We start from the raw sequence: 27739 nt of genomic DNA, 5'->3' as shown, positions 1-27739 counted from the left end.
AAAAAAAATAACTGAATTCTTTATTAAAAAATAATTATTTATATATGTATATAAAGTTTCTCTTTTCTTTAATTTTTGCACTAGATTTAAGTTTGGAAACATTTACAAATACTTATTTTTCTTGACTTTTTCTTGAGAAGTTAGATTTCTTCACGTTTTTGTATACCTGGAAGTAAAGAAAAAAAAAAAATACTGGAAGTAATAAAAATAATAAAAAAGAGAAAGGGGTGACGAAAGGCTACTCATACGAGGAACTTTTGTTACCATCCTCAAACTTACAAGTAACACTCGAACTTCTACGAATCATACAAACAATTCACTTAAACACAAAGAACTTTCAAAGTGAAGGTTCTCTTTAACTTTTTCATAAAATAAAAACGACAGATCTCTATCTGAGTAAAGTTAATATATTAAAACAAATTGGTTTAAGAGATTAACGTTTCTGTCCAAGCGACTTCCTCGAAGTCATACATTTTTATCGAATTACTATTATGTAAACGTGATATAACAATAGGTTTTTGTTTCCTTTTTAAGAGTTTCTTTTTTCAAGATGAGGTCAATCAACTAAAATTTTTTTTTCCTATTCCAATATTTCGAGAAATTTATTTGCCAAAAGCCCTAGTTGATTGGCCTTTTCCTGAGAAATATATATTTCGAAATAGATATCAAAATGAAACTAGCAGCGATGTGAATATAAATTAAAACTGTCCGGTAGGACAGTTGTATAAGGGTTGACCATCAAAAACTGCACGAAAAAGTGTAACGTTGAAAAACACCCAACTTTGACAATTTTTTTCTATTTTTCTATAAAAGATAAAATTCCCAAATTTTCTTTACAATATAGGGCAAATCCTTCTTTATAACTGTAATTTTTTTGCAACCACCCAGATCTAATAGGTTTCGAGAAAAAAGTTGCTGAAAATGAGCAAAAACGGCTTTTTCAAAAAATGTTCTTGTTCTTGTTCTTCTTCTTCTTCTTGTTGTTGTTCTTGTTACCTTTTTTGTAAACAACGTAGCGCCTAAACGCGTGAACCGATTTTCATGAATGAGGTGTCTTTCGATTCGGAATTTTATGTAGATGTGCCTTTTGGGGGTCTCGGCCCTGTACATCGAATGGGAGAGGAGTTAGCCCCCTTTATGTAAGGCCCCCTCCAAAATTATTATTACTAATTACTCTGTAAATCTTGGCCCGATTTTGATAAAATTTGGTAGGATGATAGGGTTAGGGCTCCCCTACCTAACAATAAAGCGACGATCTGCTCTTACACTTGTTAAGGGGAAGTATAGCAATCGTTTCAAATTATCGACACGTGAACCGATTTTCATGAATGAAGTGTCATTCGAATCGAAATTTTGTACAGATTTGTACTTTAAAAGTCTCGACGCTATGCCTCATAAGGAGGGGAGTTCGCCCCACCCAAATAAGGCCCTTTCTAAAACTATTATTACCAATATTTCTACAAAGCATAGTCCGATTTTGATAAAATTTAGCTCAAATAAGTGGTTAAAGCTCCTCTACGTGGCTGTGAAGTGCCATCATGCTCTTACACCTACTAAGAGGAAGTACTGCAATCGTTAAAATTATCAATGAGTGAACCGATTTACATCAATGAATTGTCGTTCGATTCAAAATCTTTGCCTTTTAGGGAGAAGTACTGTAATCGCAGTTTATTTTTCTTGCTCCTCTTAAAAGGAAGTACTGAAATCGCAGTTTAATTTTGCTATTTACGTACAAATACCTTCCTATTTTATTCAAAACGCTTTCTCAAAAAAATGGTTATTGAGGATGGTTTGGGGACCGCAACTATAATCATTCTTTAAAAAGATCTCTCCAGTGGTAGTTACGGTTCCGATTTAACACCTTATCAGGTTATAATGATAGAATAGCTTATTCCAAATTTTAAAAAATCTGTAAAGCAGACGTAACTTTGCAAATAGACAAAAAGGAAAATCTATCCAAAAGGTACAAAAATCTCCTTAACAAAAACTTACAGTTTTAAAAGTTTAGTATAAGGGTTGATTAAACGCCAAAAGGTACACAAATCAGCAGTTCCCAACATTTCATTAATACTTCATTGATATAATTTAAGTAATTTTACTGCATTAACTTTTCCTTCACATTTTTTAGAATTTATTAGATGTCACAGACCCTTATGCTGGCCAGTTCATTCATAATATTTTTTTATTATAATTATGATAAAATGAGTGATGAATTATTCTGAGTAGTCACATATACATGCATGTTAAAGTAGAAAAAAACAAAGTTAGAGTCGGCCACTTTTTAAATTTCAATCACGGAGGATTCAAAACAATATTTCAGTCTTAAATTCGTCTTACCGAAATATTCGTGAGCACAAATAACATACATTTAATAACAAGTAGATTATTCAACAATATTTACTCATTTCTCAATTGTAATTTAATTTAGTCCCCCTAATTTTACTTATGGTAAAATACTGGAATAATTAGCTGTCCTAAAAATATGCATATCTTTATTTTCTTTATTTTATATTACATATATATAACATTGTGGGAAGAACACCTAGATTGAGAATGTAATTGAAGAAAACTACATTATTTGCGATAAAGCCAGATTATTTATTACTTATTATTACAAACGTTTGACTACAACATAAAATAACAATTACTTTAATCGAAGAATGAACTTAAACCAATGATTTTTATTTAAAAATAAAAATAAATGCATAAAATCATTGATGTAAAAAAAGTTTATGAATTTTTTAGCCTCTTATTTTTTTTATATTTTTTATAACGTTTTTTTTTTCACCTGTGATTAATAGTTTGATTATTATAGATAAATAGATATTACAGACAATCTAAGTTAAATGGTGTGCTACTTGAGTAAATATTTTGTAGACGAAAATGGCCAGCATAAGGGTTTGTGACATCTAATAAATTCTAAAAAATGTGAAGGAAAAGTTAATGCAGTAAAATTACTTAAATTATATCAATGAAGTATTAATGAAATGTTGGGAACTGCTGATTTGTGTACCTTTTGGCGTTTAATCAACCCTTATACTTAACTTTTAAAACTGTAAGTTTTTGTTAAGGATAACAAAAAGCCATTATACCGATAAGCGCAAATAGACTGTTCAAACGTTCTGTAGATGTTTAGCTGGAAACTTTGGTTCTTCAATCTCCTAATCGAATTTATTCTACTACCGACACAAATATGTTGACATTTAATTTTTAAAAAAGCCACACAAATTTGCCCATTTTAGAGATCATTCAACTACAAGGTCAAAATTACTTCGCCCAACTAAAGTATCATCCTTTATCTACAAAATATAAGTTAAGTCCGATTAGGGCGAGAAATAGCATCTCTCTCAACGCTCAAGTTTCTTCCCTATTTCCAAAGTCTCTGCTGGTCAAGGCGAGCGGTTCGGTTGGTCCCTTGTCGTGGGTCTTACCTACTATACATTCAGGAGGATTGTACAATTATTCCCTTTGGCTGCAGTGTCTTGGGGAAGAGCGTCCTTTATTCTAATCTAAGCCCAAATAAAACACTTCGGCGTCTGTTTCCGCATTTAATTAAATTTCCTGAGAAGATTCACCTTCCCATTATCATTGTCGTTGGTCATAACCACTTTTTTATTTTAATCAGAAACTGGCAAATTTGCCTGCTGATAACATCTGCATTGCCATCATAGTCAAGAACTAAAATTGTACAAATAGCAACCAAATCTGCGAGAGTGGACTTATCATTTTTTGTCTTGCCTTTTCCTCAAATTTAACAGAATTCTCTTCGAATGTAAAATCCTCAAAAGTTTTTAAATTTATCTAGAAACCGCTGTTGTATCAAAAATAGCAACATGAAGAGCTTTCACTACCGAAAAACGCCCATTTGAAATGTTGGTTGTCACATTAACGATATTAACTACAACAAGCATAAACAAATGAAAAATCAATTAACCAGAAACTCATACACAAATACTTAGCCTGGAGGTTATCAACTGCTCTCTGTATCTGAGGAGGCACCTTTGAAGGCACAGTACATGCTTCACAAGTTGAGTAAAGTGCATTATTTGATAAATTAAGGAATAAGTTTGATCCTTTACATTAAAGATATTGATCACTTAAATATGGGGCAGGTGGTTTCCACTTTTTTTGGTAATTAAACGCAACTCTCCCAAAATTACCAAATAATTATTAATCCTTCCTGTTTGTAACCGATGTAAAATTAATTTTTAGCTACTTTGTGTATGCTTGAGAACATCTAAAGCTTTTAACATTTGATTTTTCTTAGAAAAATCACTCGGAAAATGACTTATTTCCCAATATTAAGAAAAATACTCGCTTTATTGCCTTGGCAATATTTTTAGTAGAAAGGGACGAAAAAATACATAAAAATGACCTATCGCGTGCTCTTGTTTCTCTTTGATAACATGTTAAAAAATTGAAATATGATTAATAAATACCAGATTTTGAAATGGTCTAGCACCTTTAATTTTGAAGATATCGAATTGCGGTTTTCGATTTCTTTCATAACTTTTTTTACTCTTTAAATGGGGGTCAACTGCGAACTCTCACTTTTGGCCGCGCATCAGCCGCGTATGCGGGCAGGAATCTAAAATCAAGTTACATATTCTGAAACTAGAGGTGATGGGCAACAATTTTTTCCTCTACCATTTTTTGCTCAGATCAACCGTTTAAGCATGAAATGCATTTGAGCTGTCTTAAAATGAACACCCTGTATATATTTATATATAAAGGGTGGATGCTACAACTTTACGCTGGTCTTTCTCTTACCTAATTTTTATCAGAATAGTTGTACTTGGCAGGATTGAAATCTGGGTTGATGAATGAGAATCCTCGAAACTCGTCCTGATTGATAGAACGTACAACGTCGCCATTAATTGGCGTCAAGACTGGTTCCTCTTTGGTGAATTCAGCGTCAAAGTTCAGCGCATCCTTCTTACTTTTCTGAAAATTGACAAAAAACAAGATCTTATTGAGAAATCTTTAGTTTTTCTATAGAGAAAACTATAATTTTATAATTATATATATACATATATAGTACATGTACGAGTATATATATATATATATATATATATATATATAGAGAGAGAGAGAGAGAGAGTATATATATATATATATATATAGTATATGTATAGGGTGAATACGGAGGAATGGTCGAAACTTCGGGAGGTGATTCTGGGCATCATTTGCAACAAAAAATTCTATATAAACTATGAACCGAATCTAGCCATAGTTTATATAGAATTTTTTGTTGCAAATGATGCCCAGAATCGCCTCCCGAAGTAACGGTAGTCTTACACTGAACACCCTGTATAAGGTTAGAAACATACTGTCATAACAACTGTTTATCGTCTTAGGTAAAACCTGTAAAACCCTTCTTCATAACACGAGCGATTTTTAATTTTTATCAAACAAATGAAACTAGGTCGAAATCAAAAATTGATTGCAATTAGTGATTGCACTAACAATAAAAACACTTACAATCTTAGGTTTGAATGGTGGTTTCAGTCTTCTAGCTTCTAGTGCATCCCAGTCCATATCTTTAAAGAAGCTGTGAGTGCGAATCGCAGCTTCGGCACCATGTACTGCCACGCAACCCAGTCGCTTGTTAGGGTTTTTAGTCATAAACTATAAAAGCAAAGGTCAACGTTTTAATCAGGTTTATGATCTATTTAGAGTCAGCAGACTAATATCATGAATTTAGAACTAATTTAGGTCTAAGAGCTGAGAAACTGGACTCTAAAATCACCTTTAATCAGATAAAAAAAAATTTCACCCTTGACACTCCCTAGAGGAGTGGCTTGTGTCTAAGGGTACAGTGGCTGCATGTCAGTCAAAGAGAGATTACTTAACCTATGCTCGTCAGATGACAGAAAAAGTCGGTTTTTCAAATCATGCGTGTTTCAAGTCCAGTTCACAATCCTTTTCCCTGTCCTTATTTATAGTTATTCTATAATTATTTTATTTATTTTTTTAACGGATGTCGAAAAATTTGTATGCATTGTGTTCGACAATAAGTATAAGTGCGACATTCAACTGTATCTTCCACCGTCGACAAGAAATTTGAGTGCTTTGAGATATTCTTCCATCTCCTTGAATAAAATTACAGCTAAAAAATAATTGCAAAACCTGTTTGGATTGCAAGGAAGATCTTGAAATAACTTTAGGTACTCTCTCTTGTTGTCCATTACAGAAGAGTGCAGATACTCAGCAAAAGCTCAATAACCACAATGTTTAACCATTGAGTAACCACAATGATTTGACGTTGGCAGAGAACATGCATCCACCGTAACCATTGATATTTCTTAATCAAGAAATACAAGTCATGCAGCATTAGCATCTGTTTTTTTTCTATACTTTAACTTAAGTTCAACACTCATGTCTGTAAGATGAGGGCGTCTCATACAGATTTATGTGTAAACTTAATTAATTCATTAGGTGTTTTCTTAAAATGGTCAGATTACCCCTTTCAGGATGGATACTGCCTCCTTTGACAGCCACACTGGATACAGCACATCGTCGCGTAATATAGACTCAAAGAGATCATCTTCATTGTCGGCCTCGAAGGGCGGTTGTCCAGCCATCATCTCATACATAAGCACTCCTAGGGCCCACCAGTCAACCGATGGTCCATATTCCAACTCTTGTAAGATCTGCGCAAACAAAGAAACGTGGAGATTGATCATTTTAACTGGGTATAAAAGAAAATATTTTTACCAAGAGATGCTAGAGGTAATAAAGAATTGGTATATATTTTGGGTCTATCTTTATATCTTTTATTCAAAACACTGGGTAAGACAAATCTTGAAAACTAGAGTAACGGATAACTGAGTCTATTCAAATGGGAACCCCTATGAATTCTAAAAGTACATTTTTGTGTGAGAAAAACTGCTTTTGAAAAATTAACATTGCTTTTGTCGTTCCCAAGTTATGCATTTTTGAACAAAACAAAAACAAAAAAACATTTTTTTTACCGCTGTCTGCTGGCATTTTATTAAAAAACAATAAATAATAATTATGGATAAAGCAAAAGGGTCTGTTCAAAGAGCAAAAACAAAAATGCAAGATGAATGTTTACACAAATGCTCTCTGTTTACTGTTTTAATCCCATCAGTTTTAAACAATGCTTTGTTTTTAAAATTACTTTCAGTCTACCTTAAACTTCCAAGCGTTCCGGCAAGAAGAACCGTCCATATTCTAAAAATGAAAAAACTGGTATGTACGACGTTTTTGTTGAATGCCGTCGTCAAGCTCAAATTAGATTACACAATAGAATTAAAACTAAAATTAAACTGGCTATTTAGAAAGAACAACTTTTTTGTATTTTTGTATTATTTAATTGTATTACTTTTGTATTATTATTTTGTATATTTGTATATTTCTTTAACATTGTCGTTACGCCAAACTGTTTTGTACGGGGCTAGACCCCGAATGCATATAAATAAATAATAATAATAATAATTAACTGGCTATAAAATCCAAAACAAGGATAAGAACACACACAGTGGAGGTGTGGCATTAATTGTTGAATCGAAAAGAAGACCCCACGAAATCCAGATTCCTAAAATTAATTTAACCATGGAAACAACTGCTATCAAAATTTAGACAAAAACAATGTGAATATTTTGTTATATATAGGTACAAGCCACCCCAAACATTATTAAAATATAATTTTTAAAAATATACTTAATCTAATTGCAAAAATAATTATTTAGGGGGATCTAAATTGTAAACAGATTGACTGGATAGTGTGAACAATAAAAATCCATTGTGAACGCTTATTAAACTACTTTTTACACGAGGCTTCAGCAATTTTACATTCTGATGAGCAAACATTTTCTGCCAAAACTTAGTTGCAGTTCGAGCAGAATAGACCTAATTGTATCGAAGAATATCACTTCCCAATCAGTCAGTAAGGCAGTGCTTGACTTCGATCACAATTCCGTTTTCCTCGAGTTATTAGAAAATCCAGGAAGAAACCCACCTACTTGTCTATGTAATCTAAGCGAGCTGCTACTCACGCTTTCTCTAGTTCGTACATTGTCTGCACATTTTGGGATTCCTCGCTACACCTACTTCACTCGTTCTCTTACACACCCTTACACATACACAAGCTTACTCTCTTCACGCCAAGAAAGCGAAAGTTAAATGCCACAAGTTGAACTGTTTAATGGTCAACTAACAAAACTTTATTAAATAAAAATATAAAAGGAAGATACTTAAATTCAACTCAAACGATCTCTAATGCTAGCGAACTAAACTTATTGACTGATGACTAAAACTAATCTAACCTAATCTTAAGAATGTGTAAAATACGCTTGATATATATAATCTCTTAAACGATTAGTATTAAACAGAAGTTGTCCCCGTAAAACCAGACATTGTGAATGATACCTCCTGATTCAAGCTTTCTCCTGCACACTTTACAAATACATGACTTAAGTAATGCCAACTGGTCTTACTTTTCTTTACTATTATGCGCTCCGAAAATAAGAGAGATTCCTAAATACTAATCACGGCGATAAGTATATTTTTAATATCACCATTTATCAACAACTATAATTATCTCACTGTATTTAATTAACGTCTTGGTCTATTCTTCAAGCTGCCTTTTGTCTGTTGAATTATGAAGGCATAATTTTAATAGTAAAAATTATTTTTCGCCCATTTTAATATCTCCACAATTTTAATACTTTTTATCTTTAATTTTGTTTTTTCCTAATTCAGAAAATATTGTTTTAAATTTGAATCTTATCATTTCCTAAGTTTTATGTATACATTTTAAATTAGATGATAAAATTAATATAAACGTAAATTATTCATGAAAATAAAGTTTTAATGCTGTCACACATATGTATAACACAAATAAATGAACGAAATGTTAGTTGATTAAAGAGACTTATTAAAATATTGCAAGCAACTAACATTAACATCTTGTAAAAAAATCAAGTTTATAGAAATATTATAAGAACTTTTAGAATTTCCAAACTTACCTCTGGCGCAATATAATCTGGCGTACCGCAAAATGTTGTGGTAGTCGCGCCATCAAGGATGCCCTCTTTGCACATGCCAAAATCAGCCAATTTACAATGACCTTCATTGTCTAATAAGATGTTATCAAGTTTCAAATCCCTGCAAGGTTGATTCATTCATTAAATCATTATAAATGCATCAAAAAATTATAAACGATTTATAAATAATCTTACCTGTAAACAACGCCATGTTTATGTAGAAATTGTAAAGCCAAGGTGACTTCAGCTGCATAGAATCTAGCCCTTGGTTCGTCAAACTTTCTGGCGCGTTGAATTTGAAACATTAGATCTCCACCGTTTACATACTCCATTACAAAAAACAATCGCTCCTAGAAAAATCGCCAAATACTTGAACTCTCTGATTAGTGTACAGTTACGGCTAGACAAAGACAAGTTTACTGTTTTTAATAGCGTGACAAGCTGGTCAAAAATAAGCTTCTTACACTGCTCTGACTCAGTATATGATCTCATGTTTTGTTTGAGAAATTTGAAACGATATCCATAAAGACTGAATTTTCTGTCAGTGCTTAGGGCTGAGTCATGCTCACACATTGTTTTTCAAACTAATTAGAGTCTATTATTTTGTGAAGATTTACTTTAGTGGGCTTACAGTACTATGAATATTAAATTATATTACCTTTGTCTGAAAACAGGAATGCAGCGCAGTGAGGAACGGATGCTTTGCAGCTAGCGCCAGAATCCTCTTTTCAGTCATTGTGCAGTCTACATCATCATCCTGGATGATCACGTCCTTTTTAAGTACCTGAAAGTATTCGAGTAAAATTATAATTCGAGTAAAGTCATCATTCTTGATAAAATTTGCTACTTAGATACCTAAATAATCTTTTTTAACAATATATATCACATTTCACACATTCCTTCATGAGTTACTCAGACACAAAGAAAGAAATAGTGGAAAACAGTGAAAATCTTTCTTTAACTACTAGTATTAAAACTAAATTATTAATAAAAAAACTCAATAGGATTAAAATTAAATATTTAACAATTATCTTAAAACTAAGCGAAGACTACCTACTCATATACAACCACTGATTGTGTTAATTGTAGTTACTCTTTCTATCTAAGATTTGCAATTGGAACTGTCAGATAGCGAGCGTACTTATTTTATTTCCACTCTTGCACTTGTACAAAAATTTTCCGCCCTTATCAATTTAATTAAACCAATCACTCTAATTCCCAAAAAATATTTATTCCCAGAAAAAATTCCAAATAAAACTAAGATCATATCTAGCTAGTCATTATCTTACGTTGAAAGAAAGTGGCGAAAACTTTTTTCAGAAAATTCTGAAACTCACCAATCTATTAGTAATATCGTAATTCCGGTTGACCATTTTTCTTTAAAAATAGTGATTTATCAAAACTTTAAATGTACAATAATATACACATGTGAAAGAAACTTAATTTTTCTAAAATGTTCCGCTTATGGTTGCACATCGCTGAGATACCAAATATAATCTCCTGATAGAATTTCACATTATATTGAAAGGTTTTTGTCGATATCTGTATCTGTAGTACCGAACTTAAACAAAAATCTTTAGAGCCATTTTTGAAATAATCACGAATCGTACCACCAAAATTAACTTTCTGTTCACGGATTTCAACATAAGGCATATCAAAACAATAAAAACTATATGCCAAATTTTAGCTACCTTCGACATTACTTTTTTGAGATATTTTATTGACACACAAATCCATTTCCGATGAAACTTAATTTAGAAACTAAGAAATGACAGTAATATACTTTCTCTTACAAGAATAAGACAACGTGCTTACCTTCACCGCATAAACCTCATCAGATCCTTTCTTCTCCGCCAACATGACTTTACCAAAGCTACCTTTCCCAAGTACTTTGATAAAATGAAAGTCATCGACGCCATATTTACGAAGATCAGCCGAAGATCTTGCTTTCTCACTGGCAGCTTCAGATTTCCTAGTATCCTCCTTACTGCTACTTAGAAATCCCAAGGATCCTATGTCGGATTCTTCTTGAGACAAGGGTGATATTCCTGTGGTAGATTTTTCACCACTCACTGCGCCAGATCCACCCATACCGCACTGTGATGTCAACTAAGAGATGGAAAACAACCAAAGAATAGAACTTAAGCATTAAAATTCTCTGGGCAACGCAATTTGAAGTATTAAATTTTAAGACTTCTTATTTACCTTAGGCCGGCTTGGAGAAATTCCCATTTTGGATAAAATCTCTGCCATTTGCTTGGTGTTGATGCCACAATTGTTTGCCACATTCTTCTGGCATCGCTTATGTACGTTCATATTACAGACTGAAATATAAAAATTATGGTAGATTGTAGATAGTTGCTGATTTAGTTAATGTGCTCTCACTACACTGGACTAGTATATGGTCGCAATAAATTAGGTAAATAAAAGTAATCACGAGATATGTTTAAAAACAATGAAGACGCATAAGCGGCGCCCTCTATGACAGGCAGTCCTGAGAACCTTTTAAACTTGCCTATTTTCCTGCTTATCTAAAATGCAATATCAACCTATCACAGGTATTCTGTGAGTAACAGTACATTTTGGTGAACCTTGGTAAGTCTAGGGTTTTCAGAAATTAGGGCAGGTTGGGATCTTTGGAGAGATTAATTTATAAAAGGCAACAAATTGAAACAGTAAACGATTACAAGTAATTTGGTTTTGTTTTTATTCCCCCTTTATCACTCAACGCCTCTTCAGGAGTAAAGTATAAAGTAAAGTATGTACAATACGAGTAAACCGTAACTGTCAGATTTCATCGTACACGGATTATATTTATATCGTTATTATATTGCTTAAAAAGATTTGTTTCAATGAAAAGTGGTATATATAATTATTATTTATTTAAGGCGCGTCACCATATCCGGACATTGGCGCCCTTCTTTCAGGGTACTGCCAGTCCGGCAGTAGTCCCCAGACTGTATTCTTTCGTTACAAATTGTCCATTACCGGACAGTGAGCTGAAAGAAGATCCTAGGAAAAGATAATGTAAGGGCCAGAAGCTTGATGCAAACCCGGAATCTCCGCGTTATTCAGTATACGCTAATCACTGAACTAAGGCGACGTTCGCGGTAAGTTCGAGTCATGGTGCTCGTGACCGATAACTAATGGATTGTGGGATAATGAAAACAATTTAATGGTTTAGTACGAGTGATAGGCCAAAACATCTATCACTTGAGAAGTTTAATTTATCAGAATCAACTAACAAGGATGAACGACGTTCAATAATCAAGTTATTTCGAGTATCTTAAATTTCCTTAATAAAAAAATTACAGTTGAAAAGTTAAGTATTTAAGTTGATTAAACAGCAAAAAATACACAAATCAACAAGTATCCAATATTTCATTCTGACAGTGCGTAATTTCAGCCAGCTAGCAGCGTCCGAAAAAGCTTGTGTTTTATTAAAATGGTTCTTTTACGTAAACGTTGTTTACAAAAAAGGTAACAAGAAGAATTTTTGAAAATGCCGTTTTTGCCCATTTGAGCAACTTTTTTCTCGAAATCTATTAGATTTGGGTCGTTGAAAAAAATTACAGTTATAAAGGAGGATTTGCCCTATATTTTAAAGGAAATTTGGGAATTTTATCTTTTACAGAAAAAGGAACAGGTGTTTTTCGTTACGCTTTTTCGTGCAGTTTTTGACGATCAACCGTTATGCAACTGTCCGATAGGTATATAATAATTTATTGTAATTATTCATCTCTTTCAATTTCTTATATTATTTTTTATCTCTTTTCATATTTCTCTCACTCTCTATCCTCTTTCCACCAATTTTTTTGCCACTCCCCCCTAACGTATTCACAGTTTGAATCTTCTTTACACAACTTGGTACCCTAACTTTTCTTTCATTCTCGATCTTCTTGTCTTATAATAATGGCCCAAGACTATCTCCAGAACCTCTTTGAAATGGTTGTTCCAGAGTAATGTTTCAAATAAAGTAGAACGCCCCTTCGTGTTTGGCTAACTCACCTTCACATTGAAGTCCCTGTTTGATGAGGCCGTAGAGTAGTGAGCCACAATGGTCGCAAAATGTGAAACGTTTGTAATTGTGCATGACAAACCTATGGGGCAAGTTTACGTTGAATCTTTGTGCTTGAACCGTCTGACTTGTCTGCAAAAATAAAAACAGAAAATGTGGTTTTTATTAGATATCCTTATGTGTAGTTTCCATAGTAACTCAAAGAGGGTAAGTCAATTGAAAACTCTGTTTATTAAAATTATAACTGAATTAATTTCAATAACAAAGAGAGGTATAAACTTGAAAACATTTGTATCATAATCATTAACAGACAATTTTAGGGTTAATGGACTGACTTTCTTAAAACGTTTAAACAGTCACAAATGGTTATTATCCATTTCACACTGAAGATCGGAGAGGTAGTTACATAAATCTAGCGTGCGTTACAACCGATGTTCCTCCATCCCAGTATTCTCAGTTGGTCAAGGCAAATGACACACCTTTTAGAAGTCCTACGGATTACTGGCCGCAAACATGACCCACCCGGCCTTTAACCTTCTTACAGCATGGTACGCTCCCCCTTAGCTTCTCTTTCAGACTGCAGTAGGAGGAGAAAAAAGATCTATTATCCCCTGCTACATTACGTTGCAATCGCTAGTTTACGACATGTGACCAGTGATTATTGAAGACCAAAAAAGATAATGGGCAAAAATGATTCGAGGGGTTAATAAAAAAGGAGAGGTTTCTCAAACTAGAACTCTACAACTCTACCGACGACACCTAATCGGTAGTCGTAAATAAAGCACTCCTAAAAAAGTAAACAATGTTAATTGTTTACTGGAACTGCAACTCAGAACGCTAAAGGGCCCAGCACACACACTGAATCTGTTGCGTATAGTAGCGATCTCTCTCAGCGGGAATACGATTTAGTTGCATTAAGCAAATTTGCTTCTGCCCTGTCACACCTACAGCGATCTGTTGCAGCGATTAAATGAATATAACATAAATACAAGTGTAAAATGTTCCTTAATTTCATGTGGCGAAGTTGACTTCTGCTGAAGAAATTAGCAAACGGACGTAGATTACAAAAAAAAGTTCGCCTCCAACTGTTGCTAACCAAGTGAGTATAAGCTTGTGACTTCTTGCTACTAATTCGGTCATGCAATTCCTCAAATTTGTTTCACGACAAACAAGAATATTATATTATTATACCCATCTTTTCAGGCAGTGTTCTTCGAATCTTGTTCTTTTTGTATTGATACCATGCATCACGGTCATGATGCTAAAAGATGATAAGAGTTTGTTCTTCGCCTGAACTACTAATTTCCGAACAAATATAATTAAATTGTAACAAAAATAAAAAACTGAACAAAAGATAGCACGCCGCGACAGATAGTGTTGTATGTGCCATTAAATAAAAATAAAACTTTTGTTTGGAGTGTCTGGGGAACAGGTCTAATCTGTAGTATTCGCGTTTGTATCATAAATTTAATGTTTTCATTTGAACCCTCTCGTGAAAGATGTGTGCGATGAGCGATTTTTGTGTGAGTTTGTTGCTAAATATGTAGAAGTTTACGTACCTCGTCTTTCATCCCTGGACACTTGGTAACTACAAGCAGATGGCACCTTTTATGGACTACGCACGTACAAACTGAAAATAGAAAATAAAAGGAGAAAGGCCTTAAAGTGTGAAGTTTTTTCAGACAAAAAAAATCGTTGAAGTTATCTATAAGAAGTTGCAAATAACAACAAATCAGAGAATACAGCAATTCCTTGAATAGAATCTGGAAAGCTACCTTTCATCACACGGTTCTACCATAGCACTGTTTGAAACAACCAGTAATTTCAAACTTCCCAACCATAAACCTATAACAATTGTAGATGTACATCAGAAAGATTATTGCGCTTGTTACCAAGTTTGACAGTGCATGCAGCGCATTCATCTACCACTGCAGCTCTTGAGTATACAGCAGCGTTGCAAGTCGGGGGCAAAATTCAATCTCCAACTTTTTATGATGCCTCTTGGACAACTACTCCAAGAGACGGTTTGAGGGCACAGGATTGAGCTTTTCATCTTGGGTGTTGTCTGGGAGCAAAGAGAGCCATGTGCAGAACATCTGGGGTGAGGTAAAGAATTTGGCGCCTGGGAGTGTTTATCCCAGACTGTCTCACCCCAATCTTCCTAGAATCTCCCTATATAGCCTGAGTAGATATCAGGTGCTGGAGGAGAATATTACCGGCACTCCGCTTTTGCAGTGGATTTTTTAGGCCGTCCGAGAGGTTACAAGATATAGCGGATAAATCTTCCGCAAAAAGGGATGGGTTTTTGACATCTGAAGTTTGTAATCCTATCAGTCGGCTCCCAGCGGTTTCAAGAAATTTCTTAGAACTACTGGGGGCGTTACCATATGTAGGAGGAGAAGTCTTGCTAAGGGTCATTGGTGGTTGGGTTTGTTTTTACGGAGTGGTTGTCACTATTTGTTTTTTACTTGGAAACCTTAGTAGTTACCAAATAGGATGTACACTCTTCTAGATCCTATGAAGTTTTTAATTTGTGGTGTCGTCACCTTTAATCTACTTCAAAAATTTCCTTCCCTCTTTTACACACAATCCTAGGAGATAGGTGCGGAGAACTAGCAGGGGCTAGTTATGAGGAACTAAAGAAGATATCACCAATCTCAAAACATCTGGGTACTCAGGACGTTATGATTACGCAGAGCTGTCAATCGGATTTCACAAAGACATCCGCGTATTCAAAAAGTTCTAAAATTGTTTGAATTGATCACGAACATATATTAACTTCATCGAAAATTAATAAAGTACACATAAGGTATAAAAGGCATGAGGAGCATTTTAGGAGAATACGCCATCGAGCACAGTTTTTCTTTTTGGAATTTCAAAGTTGCCTAACGCCTTGGATAACATAAAACCATAATTCATGAATCAAAAATACATACAAATCAATATTAGCCACCTACCCTGACATTGGTATCCTTGTTTGCCAATACCCCTGTAAAAAATTAACAATTATTTGTTAAAGTACAATTAATTTATATTTTGTATAGAAAAAAAATAAAAATAATTAATAAAGGTGTTTTTTCTTTACTTATTTTTTGTCTATTTTGTCAATTACGAAAAAGAAATACTTACATTTATTTGGTGGAATTTATTTTGTGTATTTTGTGAATTCAGCTAAAACAGGGAGATATGAAGGAAGCATTCCAAGAGTAATAAACTGCGGGGATACAAAAACAAAAGATGACTTTTAATAAATAAAATAAATTAATTCGAAAATAAATAAATAAACTAAAAAATGAAAGGATAAACTAAAAAAAAATAAAAAAAATAATAAATAATAAGAAAAAGATGAAAATAAATGGAATAAATCTAAACTAGGATAGGAATAACCTTTAAAAAAAAGTGTGAACACTCAAACGACTTTCTCTTGCCGCATCTTATGTAGTCAAATTAATCTTAAAACTGAAGAATTAATGTATGTGTTAAATGTTTAGATGCTTTCAATATGGCTCGTCACAACAAAATTACATTGACATATGTTCGGACAGAAGTGAGACATCGCGTAAATTGCCTAAAGCAACATTCTCTCTCAGCAAATAAGTCGATGTTTGCCTGCAGATGTAATTTTCTTTCCTCAGATTCACAAAAAACAACTGAACCTGAGGAAGCTGTTGTTGCTACGAAGGATTAGATATTAATCTGTTATAACATTCGTTTATATATCTGTTGCATATCATAACAGCCGACCACGACTATGCTTTTGGCATCCTAGCCGATTTCATTTCTAAACTCGAAAATAGACATTTGAAATCTTGCATTTTTCGAAAGAGTTCACCAATCTGCCAATTATTAAATCTTATCATCGACATTATTTTTTTTTTTTAGGGGCGGTCCCCGAGCGCTAGCTCATACCCAATCTTATCATCGACAATAAAAAAATTTTAAAAAACAATGTAATGCCTTTTTTTCAGACAGTCATTACATTTAATTACCAAATAAGGTGTCGTGAACGGAGGCAACTCGCAAAAACGTACTTTACAATAAATAGTTTTATCAGTCATTAAATAAAATCCAAGGCACAGACCGGAAATCGAAACCTTGTAACACAATTCATCTTAGTTTTGCGGACCTCGCCTCTAACCGCTCGGCTATCTCATCTATCTTATCAACTTTTAGGGGAATGTGCTTCAATTTTTATACTGTACATTGAAGAGAGGCATGTACAGCAACGAATTTTTCCGGGAAAAGTCACAAATAAAAGCGATGGACCTACGTGTAGGTGCAGTACATGTTTACGAGGTTTACAAAGAAGTAATAAGAGACGTTTTCGAGAAAGACGTTTAAAAGCTGTACTGTCCGAAGAGCTCCTAATGTTAGATTCAGACCACAACCTTAAAAATAGTCCTGGTCGATCTAAATGAAATATCAAATTTAATATGTTAATATGTATACAATATATAAATGTATTGGGAAAAAAGGTAATATACATATCACCAAATACTACACAAATCGATACATGAAATATCTTCTGTTTGCCGTTTGTTTGGGTATTAAAAAAATAACAAAGCTTAGTTCTAAAATTTTATTTTTAAGAGTCGATAAAGTTTGTTATGCGGTGAATGTAAAGAAAAGAGCGCTATTTCTTTGGATAAATTTTCCGACTCTGCCATTATGATGATCTGTATGTAAATGTTCTAAGCAAACTTATAAATAAAAAATTAGATACAGTTTACATCTGTTAAAATTATTTATTTCTAAAAAAAATTGCCTATTTTCCCTCCTTCCTTCCCCAAAAATTTATTTGAAAAGTGAGTTAAGTAGTTTTTACTCAAGTTCGTTTAGAATAAGTGTAAAAGATACTTAACCCTTGAGTTAAATATTAGAATTTTCGTATAACCGCATTGAATTAGTTCTCAAATTTTAGGATTAAAAAGATATATAAGGTATGATTACTGACAACATGACGAACTGTAATGCACTATGTTCTAAGCAACCTTTTAAATTAAAAATTTAATCCATTTTATTCGCTAATGGCACAAAATAAGCTCTATTTTATTTTCAGTTAAAAAAGATAAAATAGAATGAGTACTAGTGCTTACATTTGAGATAAAACGAAAGCCATAGCGTTTCCACATTACTATTCAAAAATGGTTTACTCCCTCACCTATTAAGCTTACAGCAGCTCCTTACAAAAGTTTAAACCACTACTCTTAAACATCGCATTATTTCTTTACTGATGAGGCTCAATTTACAAGGGATAGAGGTACCAGAAAATTCAGAGCAGTTACAGCTAAGAAAATGCAGTGTTTGAGAAGTTGTTTTAACTGCATGTAAGGATTATACTGTTCTGTTGTTTCATGTTATGTTTACTTCAATTTCCTCTGTCGATCAGCAAACTTGAGTCTGTTTTAATTTTCTTTTCATCAAATGAGAAAAGTACATTTACTTTATTTTGCTTTCACTAGTTGAGTTATGTTGTTGTATTTATATGATTGATTTTGATTTTATTTTTTGTTTAAATTAATCAAACAATTTATTTTTTTTATATACATTTGTGTCATTTATAAATAAAACACTTCGTAATTCTTTTTATTCTGGTTTCTGTTCTTCCCACACTATCAAACATATAGCTATCCTTCCAGGTAAATAACTTCAAACATCCCGTTTTCCTGTTCCGTATTTGTAAAAATGTTTTACTAGGTAAAAGTGTAGGTCAGTAGAGTTCTGATGAAATCGCTCCAATGTCGGCTTAGTTCCAGCTATGGTAGTTCCACCATCAGAACAACTTCACTTCTTTTCAGCTCACTCAAATATTTCCTTTAAGAGAGGAGGAAGGTAAAGCAGATTTTTTTTTCATGTTATATGCTTTTGTTTAACCGCATTGTCGAAATAAAAATTGCTTATCGCACTTATTAATTCGTTTGATAGGTCGCAAATCATTCGTGTTTAGAAGAAGAGTTTTAATAAAACTTCAAGTCGGCGAGAACTTACTGGGTAGTAAGGTGATTGATGTATAATGCTTCTGGGAAGCATGTCAACTGCTCGCAGGTGAAGTTATTATGGTTGATGGTCTTTTTCCAAGTCACATAAAAGTTTTTTGGTGCTGGTATGCATGGATTCACTTGTACATCTGGCTTCAGAAATGCTTAATCTAAGGACTGAGAACTTCCTAGAATAAACTAACTTTCCAGGTCCCTTAAGATCCTCGATAAATGTTTTGTACGTACCTGAGCAGGCCATGTAAAAACAGAGCTATTCTTCCTGTTTTGTTAATTTCTGAAACAGCATATGGGCGTTGTAGCCTTTAAAATAAAAGAAGGAACTGTTGGTAATCATAACGGCTAAACGAAATATTATCAGCTCTAATTACAAATGCAATAACTGAAAGGGTGTAAGACTTCCTGGGGGATCATCACTGCGGATTGTGACAATTACGTATCATATTTGGTGAAGCGAACTTTCCTTGAAACATTTTATGATAATAACCTGGACGAGCGCTAAGTCTTTATTGATTCCAAGATGACCTGAACAAGTTTTGGCATAACACATTGAAGTAATTAATGCAAATAAAGCAGACTGGAATGAACACTATGAGTTTCAGTAAATAAACGCAGTTCGCGAGATTGGCTTGTTAATAGGCCTAAAATAGGAACACCCGGTCTTCATTATGATTTATCTAGTTTTGGCAGCGATCCTCAGATCTCAAAAGCTTAACACCTGTGTTAGATAGGCATAAATCAATAGAGAAGGAAAACGGCGGCTGAGATTTGTGGAAAAGCATCCTGAGTAAAAGTAAGCGAAAGAGTAAAAGTAAGTTGATAAACAGTACAAAAAAAGGATCAAGTATTGAGAGAAAGTGAGAGGGGGGACAGACTTATGTTAATATCCTTGTTAATGGCTACCTTCACCTTCTGTCTCTAGAGATTATAAGCAAACTTTTATTTCAGTATCTACTTTTGATTACTGTGCTGCAGAAAAAGTAGGTCTAGCAGATTAAGCGAAACTAGAGTTAAAACTGTAAAACCTGAAATAAAACGGTGCGTTTAATAAACCAATCGATTTAACAAAGCGTTTGCCAAGTAATGGAGTGCATAAAAAAAATGACCCGTTTTTCAATTAAAATAAAATATAATTTTTGATACTTTTCTTGTATTAGTGTTGTAAACACTTTCAAAATTATTTAAAGTTATTAAATTTTCTCATGCAAAGAAACTTTGCCACAGATCTAACAGAACCTAAAACAAATGGTGGTGGGAAGGACCTTACACTGATCTAAGACAAAAATTGTGGTTGGATGTACAAGAACTTCAATGACATCTCGCTCTTAATTTTTTTTTTAAGCCGAACACTGATGGAACCAAACTTGTTTGCGATTATCAAAGCTGCATAACGCTGGGACATTATTAAGTGAAATTCTTTACACTTGTTGGCTAATAAATGCAACGGCCAATTCTAAGGAAGTCCTCTGATATCAAAATTATGATTGTTAAAAAAAAACAAAAAAAAACAGAAAACCAACCTTGCAAACCATATTTTTTGATCAGTTGTCTCAGAAATTTCAATATATAAATCTCCTTATCATTATATTCTTTCCGATGAAGTATATCGATGGATTGTTTAAAAAAGTAGAAAACAGTGGGGACGCTGGGGAAGAATCTAGGAGTCTCAGGCAACCTAAATATAAAGAAAAAAAAATTATGTAAATAGTATGAAAACTGCATCAGAAAGTCTAAACTTTAAGTATCAATACTCTTTATGACCTTTCGCACAGAAATCATTACCCGGAAAGCCAGGCACTCCCTCACACTCTCTCTCATTAGTGGGAAAAGCAGATTGCCAGGCAATTCCTGACAGGGAGCAAGAAGAAAATCGACCAGGCTGTCTGTGGTGGGACTAATCGAGCAAATTCAATTCACAAGAATGAATCTGCTGGGGAAACATTTTGATTCATATCATTAAAAAAAAAAATTGATTCCACCATTAGTTAAATTTTGATAGTTGCTCAGGTGTTACGAAAAATCCAATAATAAACTTCAGTATGATGAATAGTTGTCAAATATTAAATTTCTTACTATTTCAGCATAAAAAAGGGATTATACATTTTTAAAAATAAAATGTTTTGATAATTATTAGTTAACACTTTTTTGTGTGGACGAAAAATGCAAATTTTTATAAAATTTCAATTGAAAGTCCTTTTACATACAAGTCTCTAATTGAAATTTATAATTTTTAACACATTTGAATGAATAGTCAACTTCAAAAGTTAACCTCTGAAGGACTCCGGTAAACGAGTTTTTGATGAATTCAAAACAAACATGCTTTGTTCTCAGTACATGTCGACGTAAGGCCACGACTGAAAGAGAAATAATCTTTCAACTATAAGTACCACTAAATAAAACTTATGACTCATAGAGAATTATTTAACAAGCGTAAGTTACAATTACAACCAGAATAATAAATGTAGTAGTACTTTACGTCCGAGCTGTTCTTAGGTTAAAAAAAATCTCAAGTAATTACAGAGCGCAACTGGCGGTTTTGTAGTGGAGCCATTTCTTGCGCCACTAACCTTACATCTCCTTTTTATCTTCCTCGCCGTCTTAGTAAAGCCAGCTTTGGGACTCTTCCAGTGACGCCAGCAAATGCAACGAACTTTTGCTTGTATTTAAACAAACAGCTTCATCAACGTCATACATAATTGCCACCTGAACCTTTCCTAAAATCCTTATCACTTAGGTATTAGAAAAAAAGTTTCAGAATGTAAATATTAACATGATACAGTATTTGTGAATATCAGACGTGTTCACCGGTTTTTAAGTCAAAAGGACCTCTTCAATTAGAAAAACGGTAGTTTTTATACACCCCATTAAAAAAGTTAAAATTAAAAACAACTTGCAACAAAGAAGCACAAGATTTTAGTTAAAGCACATTAGAGGGAAGAAAAACAACAACAACAGACACCATCCTATGTGATTCAGAGAAAGAAAGAAATCTGGCGCAAAAAGCATTGTGGCGTGTTATTGCCAGGCGCCACATATTAATTTCAATATAACAGAAAAATTACATCTAAAAAACCAAATGTAATATCTATAAAATTGTATGACTGACCATATAAAGTCACGACAATGACTGCAGAATGTCGGCTGCCTAAGAAATGTTGCCATAAATTTATGTCCGTTGACTTGATGCACTCTACGGCGCATAGCGCCTCGCCGCCGATTGAATCCTTGGCGCTCTTTGAACTCGCGCGGCTTCGAGTTGCCTTGTTCTGCAAAAATAAAACAGATTAAGATGACATTACAGGAGTGTAAGACTGCCCTACTTTTTTGAAAATGCTGTAAGAATTAGAAGTAACCCTCCCTCCACTGAATAATTTTCTTAAACAATGTTTCTCACCGACAGTAGAAAAAATGTATAGATCCGCAGCGAAATATCCTAAAGTTTTCAAGATAAAAGGGGTTAGTTTCAAAACGATTTGAAAATTTTGTAAAAACAACCAAAAAAACATGATAAAGTGAGCAACTGGCGGTTTTGTAGTGGAGCCATTTCTTGCGCCACTAACCTTACATCTCCTTTTTATCTTCCTCGCCGTCTTAGTAAAGCCAGCTTTGGGACTCCTGTACCTACACGTAGAAAGAATCTGTCTGTGGAGGGCACGGTCAACTAAAGCTGTTTTTAAACGTTCAAATTTGATATTTAGATTATTTAGACTGCCATTAGATCCGGCAATGATGGCTTTAGGATAAAATTTATGTATCAACCGGACGTATGGATTTAAGAATCGGTTTTCCAGATTCATGAATAGTCGAAAACGGCTCCGAACTACTCAATAATCTCTTCCATTCAATAGTTCAAAACAGTCCATTTGATGCAGAGTCTTTTTGAGTCCTCAATTACACAGAACAAATACGGAAGGTGCAAACAAATTTATTTTAAAATTTGAAATAATGAAACAATCTTGACACTGGAATTATAAGATTTGAAATCGTCAGAAAAAGAATTATGCAAGATTAGTGTTAGACAAACTAATAAAAATAACGAATTCAAGTAAAACTGACGTGAAACATAATTGGATTTTTCAACGTGAAGAAAATTTAAAAGTAATTAATTTAAAAGATTTTGAACCAATAGATAAATTTCTGTTGAAAAATAGCAACATAAAATTAATATTAACCAAGATTTAAGAATGTTTGATTGGGATTCATTTAATAGATTTCTGGAGCTTCTTTTTTTAAATCTTCTCAGAACTCAATTTATTTATTTATTTACTCTAGTTAATTTAATGGAAAGGAGACTTTCTTCAAAATATCACGGGCAAGCAATAAAAAAAAGAAGGATGTGTTTTGTCAGAGAGCGATTTTCCTTGACCCTGTGCTCTTCCTAGAAATATCTAGAGTACTTGGGTGAGTGGCTTGATCTCTTAGGAATGCTCTAGATGAGTGGTTTCCCTCGACACCATTGGCGACAAAAAGATCTATTTAGAGGCGTTTTTAATTAAAAAAATAAGTTCCTCAGAGATTACTTCTTGGAGGTGGGGATCAAATATTTCCTACTTACCATTGTCGAAGCTCGAAACAGGCACGAAAGGACTTAACCATTAAGCATAAGAACGCTTTTTTGTAGAGAGCGGTATACCAACCACTCACTACAACTCAAAGTGGGCACGGATCAAAAAAGCTAAGAACTACTGGTCTAGAACTCAAAAGCACATATTCGAGCTCAATAATAAATAAAAGGCGCTCAAAATGTCCAAGATATTTAGGTCAATCAAGCACTCTTGAAAAATTTATCTTAAAACTTCGAAAATTGTACAATTATCTTTTCATGATGATTTTATAGACTAATATTAAGTATAGTTTATGGAATTATATAAGAAATATTTTCCGGCTAAACTCTAATATTCTTTAAGACGTTACGGACCACCCAGTAAAAGTCGGCTTCAACCTCACCACGTGTTGGCTGAGACTCCAGTAAAAGTCTTCATTTTAAAGAAATTAAAAAATATTTAAAGAATTCAAATATGAAAAAAGATTTTGAAACCCAAGAACCCACATGGTCTTAAAAAACTGTTGTATTCTGAAAAAACCTTTAGTTAATAACTTTTTCCACGGCCTAATCGAATGATAGTTTAGCGTCGGAGTCAGTAGAACGATTGAATAAATTTAAACAATTTTAATTAAAATGACTAACGATTTGGTTAGGCCCGCAGTCCTGGTTTCCGGTTTCGTCAAGTAAGTCAGTAAGTGTAGTGTGAGCTAGTGACGTAAGCAAAATCGGAATCTACACTTAAAAGATTAATCTACCTCTGATGATGGATGAAAGTCCAATTCGGTCAAGGACACAATAAATATGCGTGCTGCGGCGGATACAATCAAAGATAAATGACTAATATTTAATTTAGCGAGGACATACCTGGGTGGTCCGAAACATCTTAAAGAATACGAGAGTTTAGGCTAAAAAAAAAAAAAACCCTTTAAAGAATTACAACAAACTAAACTACAAAATTTTATAGCATGAACTCACCTTGACTCGTCCATTTTAATTCAATTTTTACATGCAATTTTCCTTGTGGTTCTAGATCCACCTGCAAAACAGATTATGTATATTAATTTTAATAGAGTAGAAATCTTCCAGATTTTTTTTTATTTATAAACAGCTAAATATTAACTTGCAGATTTCCTCTAGTGTGTCTGAATTCTCTTCCTGCGCATTGAGTTTGAATTATTTGCGCAAGCTTTAAATTGAAAGCCGAATTACTGTTCTTAAATCTTAGGCCACGGCTAAAAAGGGAGAGTAAGGATTGTTCGCTATGTAACCTCAGGACTAAGCAGGGCATTATTGGCTGTTCATGGTGTTCAACTTAGCACCCCCAGATAATAATCGTCCATAAATTAACAACGAATGTAAATAGCACTAGCTTTTATACAATCCAAAGGCGAGTTGAAGGGGCCAATTCGAAGAACCCCATCCAAATCTTGTTACGATATTTTGTCGTCTTATTATTAGTATCTAATTCGACATCATATTTGTGTTCAGATTCCACCTTCATTTTTTCATAACTATTATGTTCATATTCAATTTCTGGGTTTTCAAGCTTCAATTCTTGATTCTGTTTTCCAATGTCTATTTTTTAAATTGATGATTTCTTCATTTTGTTCTTAAAGTTCAGTGCTCTCAGTTTTATGCTTCTTTAACATTTATTTCGTATTCGTTTACTACACAAACGTTTAATTAGTTTTCAATTTACCTTCGGGCGCCAACTCTTTCGTTTCGAAGTAATATTCCATATATCTGTTTTCTTTTTTCATCTAGCGGTGGCCCAATAATTGATGTAGTTGGGCAACCAAAAACTTCCTTTCCTTTTCTCTTTGTCATCTTTAAGTGCGTTCAGGCTCATTTGTTTTTTCAAAACCTTTTTCGTCCTAACTTCATTATCGCGTCAAAACAAAATAGATTTTTACACAAAATACAAAAAAAAATACACTTTCTAGTAAACTGAACAAACAGTAATGAACATGAATTTATTAACAAGATGGTTAAAAAATATTTGTAGTTAGATGATGCTTGCGTCGAAACGTTGTTTGAGTTCATTCTTCTTATATTCGAACAATCAAAGTTCAATTTTCACTAACAACCTCTTACTAATTCAATCCTGGTGTAGCTTCCAAAATTATAACATTTTTTTATTTTTGAATACCATTCCAATTATAGACAACTTTAGCTTATACTACTCTTAATTTAGCAACTTCAAGTCTTTTGAGCAGCTCCGCTGTTAGCTGTAAAGGAAGTGCAAGTATCACTCTTATATACAAACATAGTTATGTGTGTGGTTTATGAAAAACATATGCAATATTGACATTTTATTTAAATAAAACTTTAACTCCTTGACTCTAGTTAGTGGAGAGTTATAAAGTGTGCTTACACTGTTCTGGACAACAGTATATGGTCACATGTTTGTGAAAGAATTCAGAGATTGAAGTGACACTGTTGGTTTCATTCACTAAAAGAGAGTTTCGTCCAATCTTAACTCAAACTGGCTAGTTTAATAGTAAGTGGAGGTAAAGAAGTAAGCTCAAACTTCTTAGGAATGCGTGTGAATGCTAATATCATAATCACACACGCTATAAGACCCAAACAACGCGAATAAAAGCAATTGTATCTCGACTTAGCATGGTGCATTACAAAGTTATACTTCCTAATACTGACATATTTTTTATTTATTTATTCACAATTTTTTAATTAATTAAAAATTATACTAATAATTAGTTGCGGTACATAAGTGGTTTAAACTCACCCAAAAATCCGTAGCATCTTTATCCCTTTGCAATAGATCTTGAAATGGAATACTACAATTGGCTACAAAATCATCTGGCGGTATAGCACAATCGTGGAAAACTGTCAAACCCAAATTATCAACATTTTGCACATCATGAACAAAATATTCATTCCATACTGGATCAAAGGTTTTAATTTTGGTTGTTGAACGATCTAAATGATTTTCATCAACATCAATTGATACGTAAGGATCAATTGGTTGATCTTCTAATTTACCAAATGTCATAACGTCTCGATGTCTTTTTTGGAAATCTGTTGGCCGAAGTCCACTAGCTTCGCAAACTTTAACACGTAACGTACCACTGAACATCTGTGGTGGCCTTCTCCAATAGATGTTTGCTATTTGTTTGTTTGGTTTGTTTAATAAATATTTCAAAATACACACTAATAGTCAATTTAGTTTTTCCAGATGATCAATTTAACATAAACACATTTTTTTATTTTTTTAAACAAAAAATAACTGTCTTTGAATAAAGACTGAGTATATAGGAGTACCACTTAAGCCATTTGAAACAAACCGTTCTTCAATGAATGAGTTTACAATCTTGAAGTAGTATGTAAGTTATTTTCCAAACCACCAAATACTAAAACAAGTTTAATTCACTAATAAACACTGCATATTTCTAAATACTATTTCTTCTTCTACTTTTTAAAATATAAATTCAAAATAAGCCTAGGCTTAAATTTAAATAACTTTTTTTTTTCATCTAATGTTATTTAGTTGTTTAGCCTGTAAGAAAGCTACTAATACACTAAACTTTCCATCGGTACACAAGTACACAGTGCACTAGGTACTTTACTTTCTTGTACATTCACACAAAGGTAATTAAGTAGACCCTATACCACTGCTACTCTGATAACATCAACTTAATTTTTTAAGTAACAACCTTATTATTTAACAAAAAATTCACTAAATAATTACGATTTAAATCTTTGTATTAGGGAAAAAAACTAATACAATTTATTCCACTTATAAGTACATGCTAAATAATTGGTCGCTTTTAGACATCGTGGCGTCTAATATAAATGTACTGCTGAATACCATCAACATGACTAAACCAGGGTGGCCATCTTCCGAAATTAAGGAAGCGGAATAAAACGAGAATGTGAAGAGCCAATAGAATACTAATTTTTTATTAAATATTTTTTTTTATTGAAACAAAAGTGGATAGTAAGCTGCAAGATTTATTGCTATAAAAAAAATTATACTAATAAAAAAGTTTTGATTTTAGTAAATTATTACATTAATTTGATATGCCCCGAGAAAATATATTTCGCCTCAACATGTGGGAAACCATCCTGTCTCTCAAGGGTAGCCGAAGGAAGAGAAAGGAGCAGTCCGATTTGGATAATCATATCCTAATAAATATCTCCACAAATG

General features: G+C 33.3%; 1 protein-coding gene across 1 annotated transcript; it reads right to left on the bottom strand.

Annotated features, from left to right (window-relative positions):
- Window positions 1-27118, bottom strand: Pkc98E (Protein kinase C). The gene is made up of 15 exons (XM_074137981.1): window positions 26318-27118; window positions 24547-24607; window positions 22132-22291; window positions 15987-16018; window positions 14589-14659; window positions 13020-13161; window positions 11217-11335; window positions 10827-11120; window positions 9670-9795; window positions 9207-9361; window positions 8994-9132; window positions 6465-6653; window positions 5482-5628; window positions 4771-4944; window positions 1-166 (listed from the first exon to the last, which is right to left on the bottom strand). Exons 1-14 carry the CDS (start codon window positions 26666-26668, stop codon window positions 4771-4773), a joined length of 2160 nt encoding a protein of 719 aa, XP_073994082.1. The 5' UTR covers window positions 26669-27118; the 3' UTR covers window positions 1-166.
- Between the last annotated feature and the right edge of the window lie 621 nt (window positions 27119-27739).

The sequence above is a fragment of the Rhodnius prolixus genome, unplaced genomic scaffold, assembly GCF_049639745.1.
Source record: "Rhodnius prolixus isolate KJV_2025 unplaced genomic scaffold, Rpr scaffold_11, whole genome shotgun sequence".
Taxonomy (NCBI): Eukaryota; Metazoa; Arthropoda; class Insecta; order Hemiptera; family Reduviidae; genus Rhodnius; species Rhodnius prolixus.
This window is presented reverse-complemented; position numbering and strand designations above follow the sequence as displayed.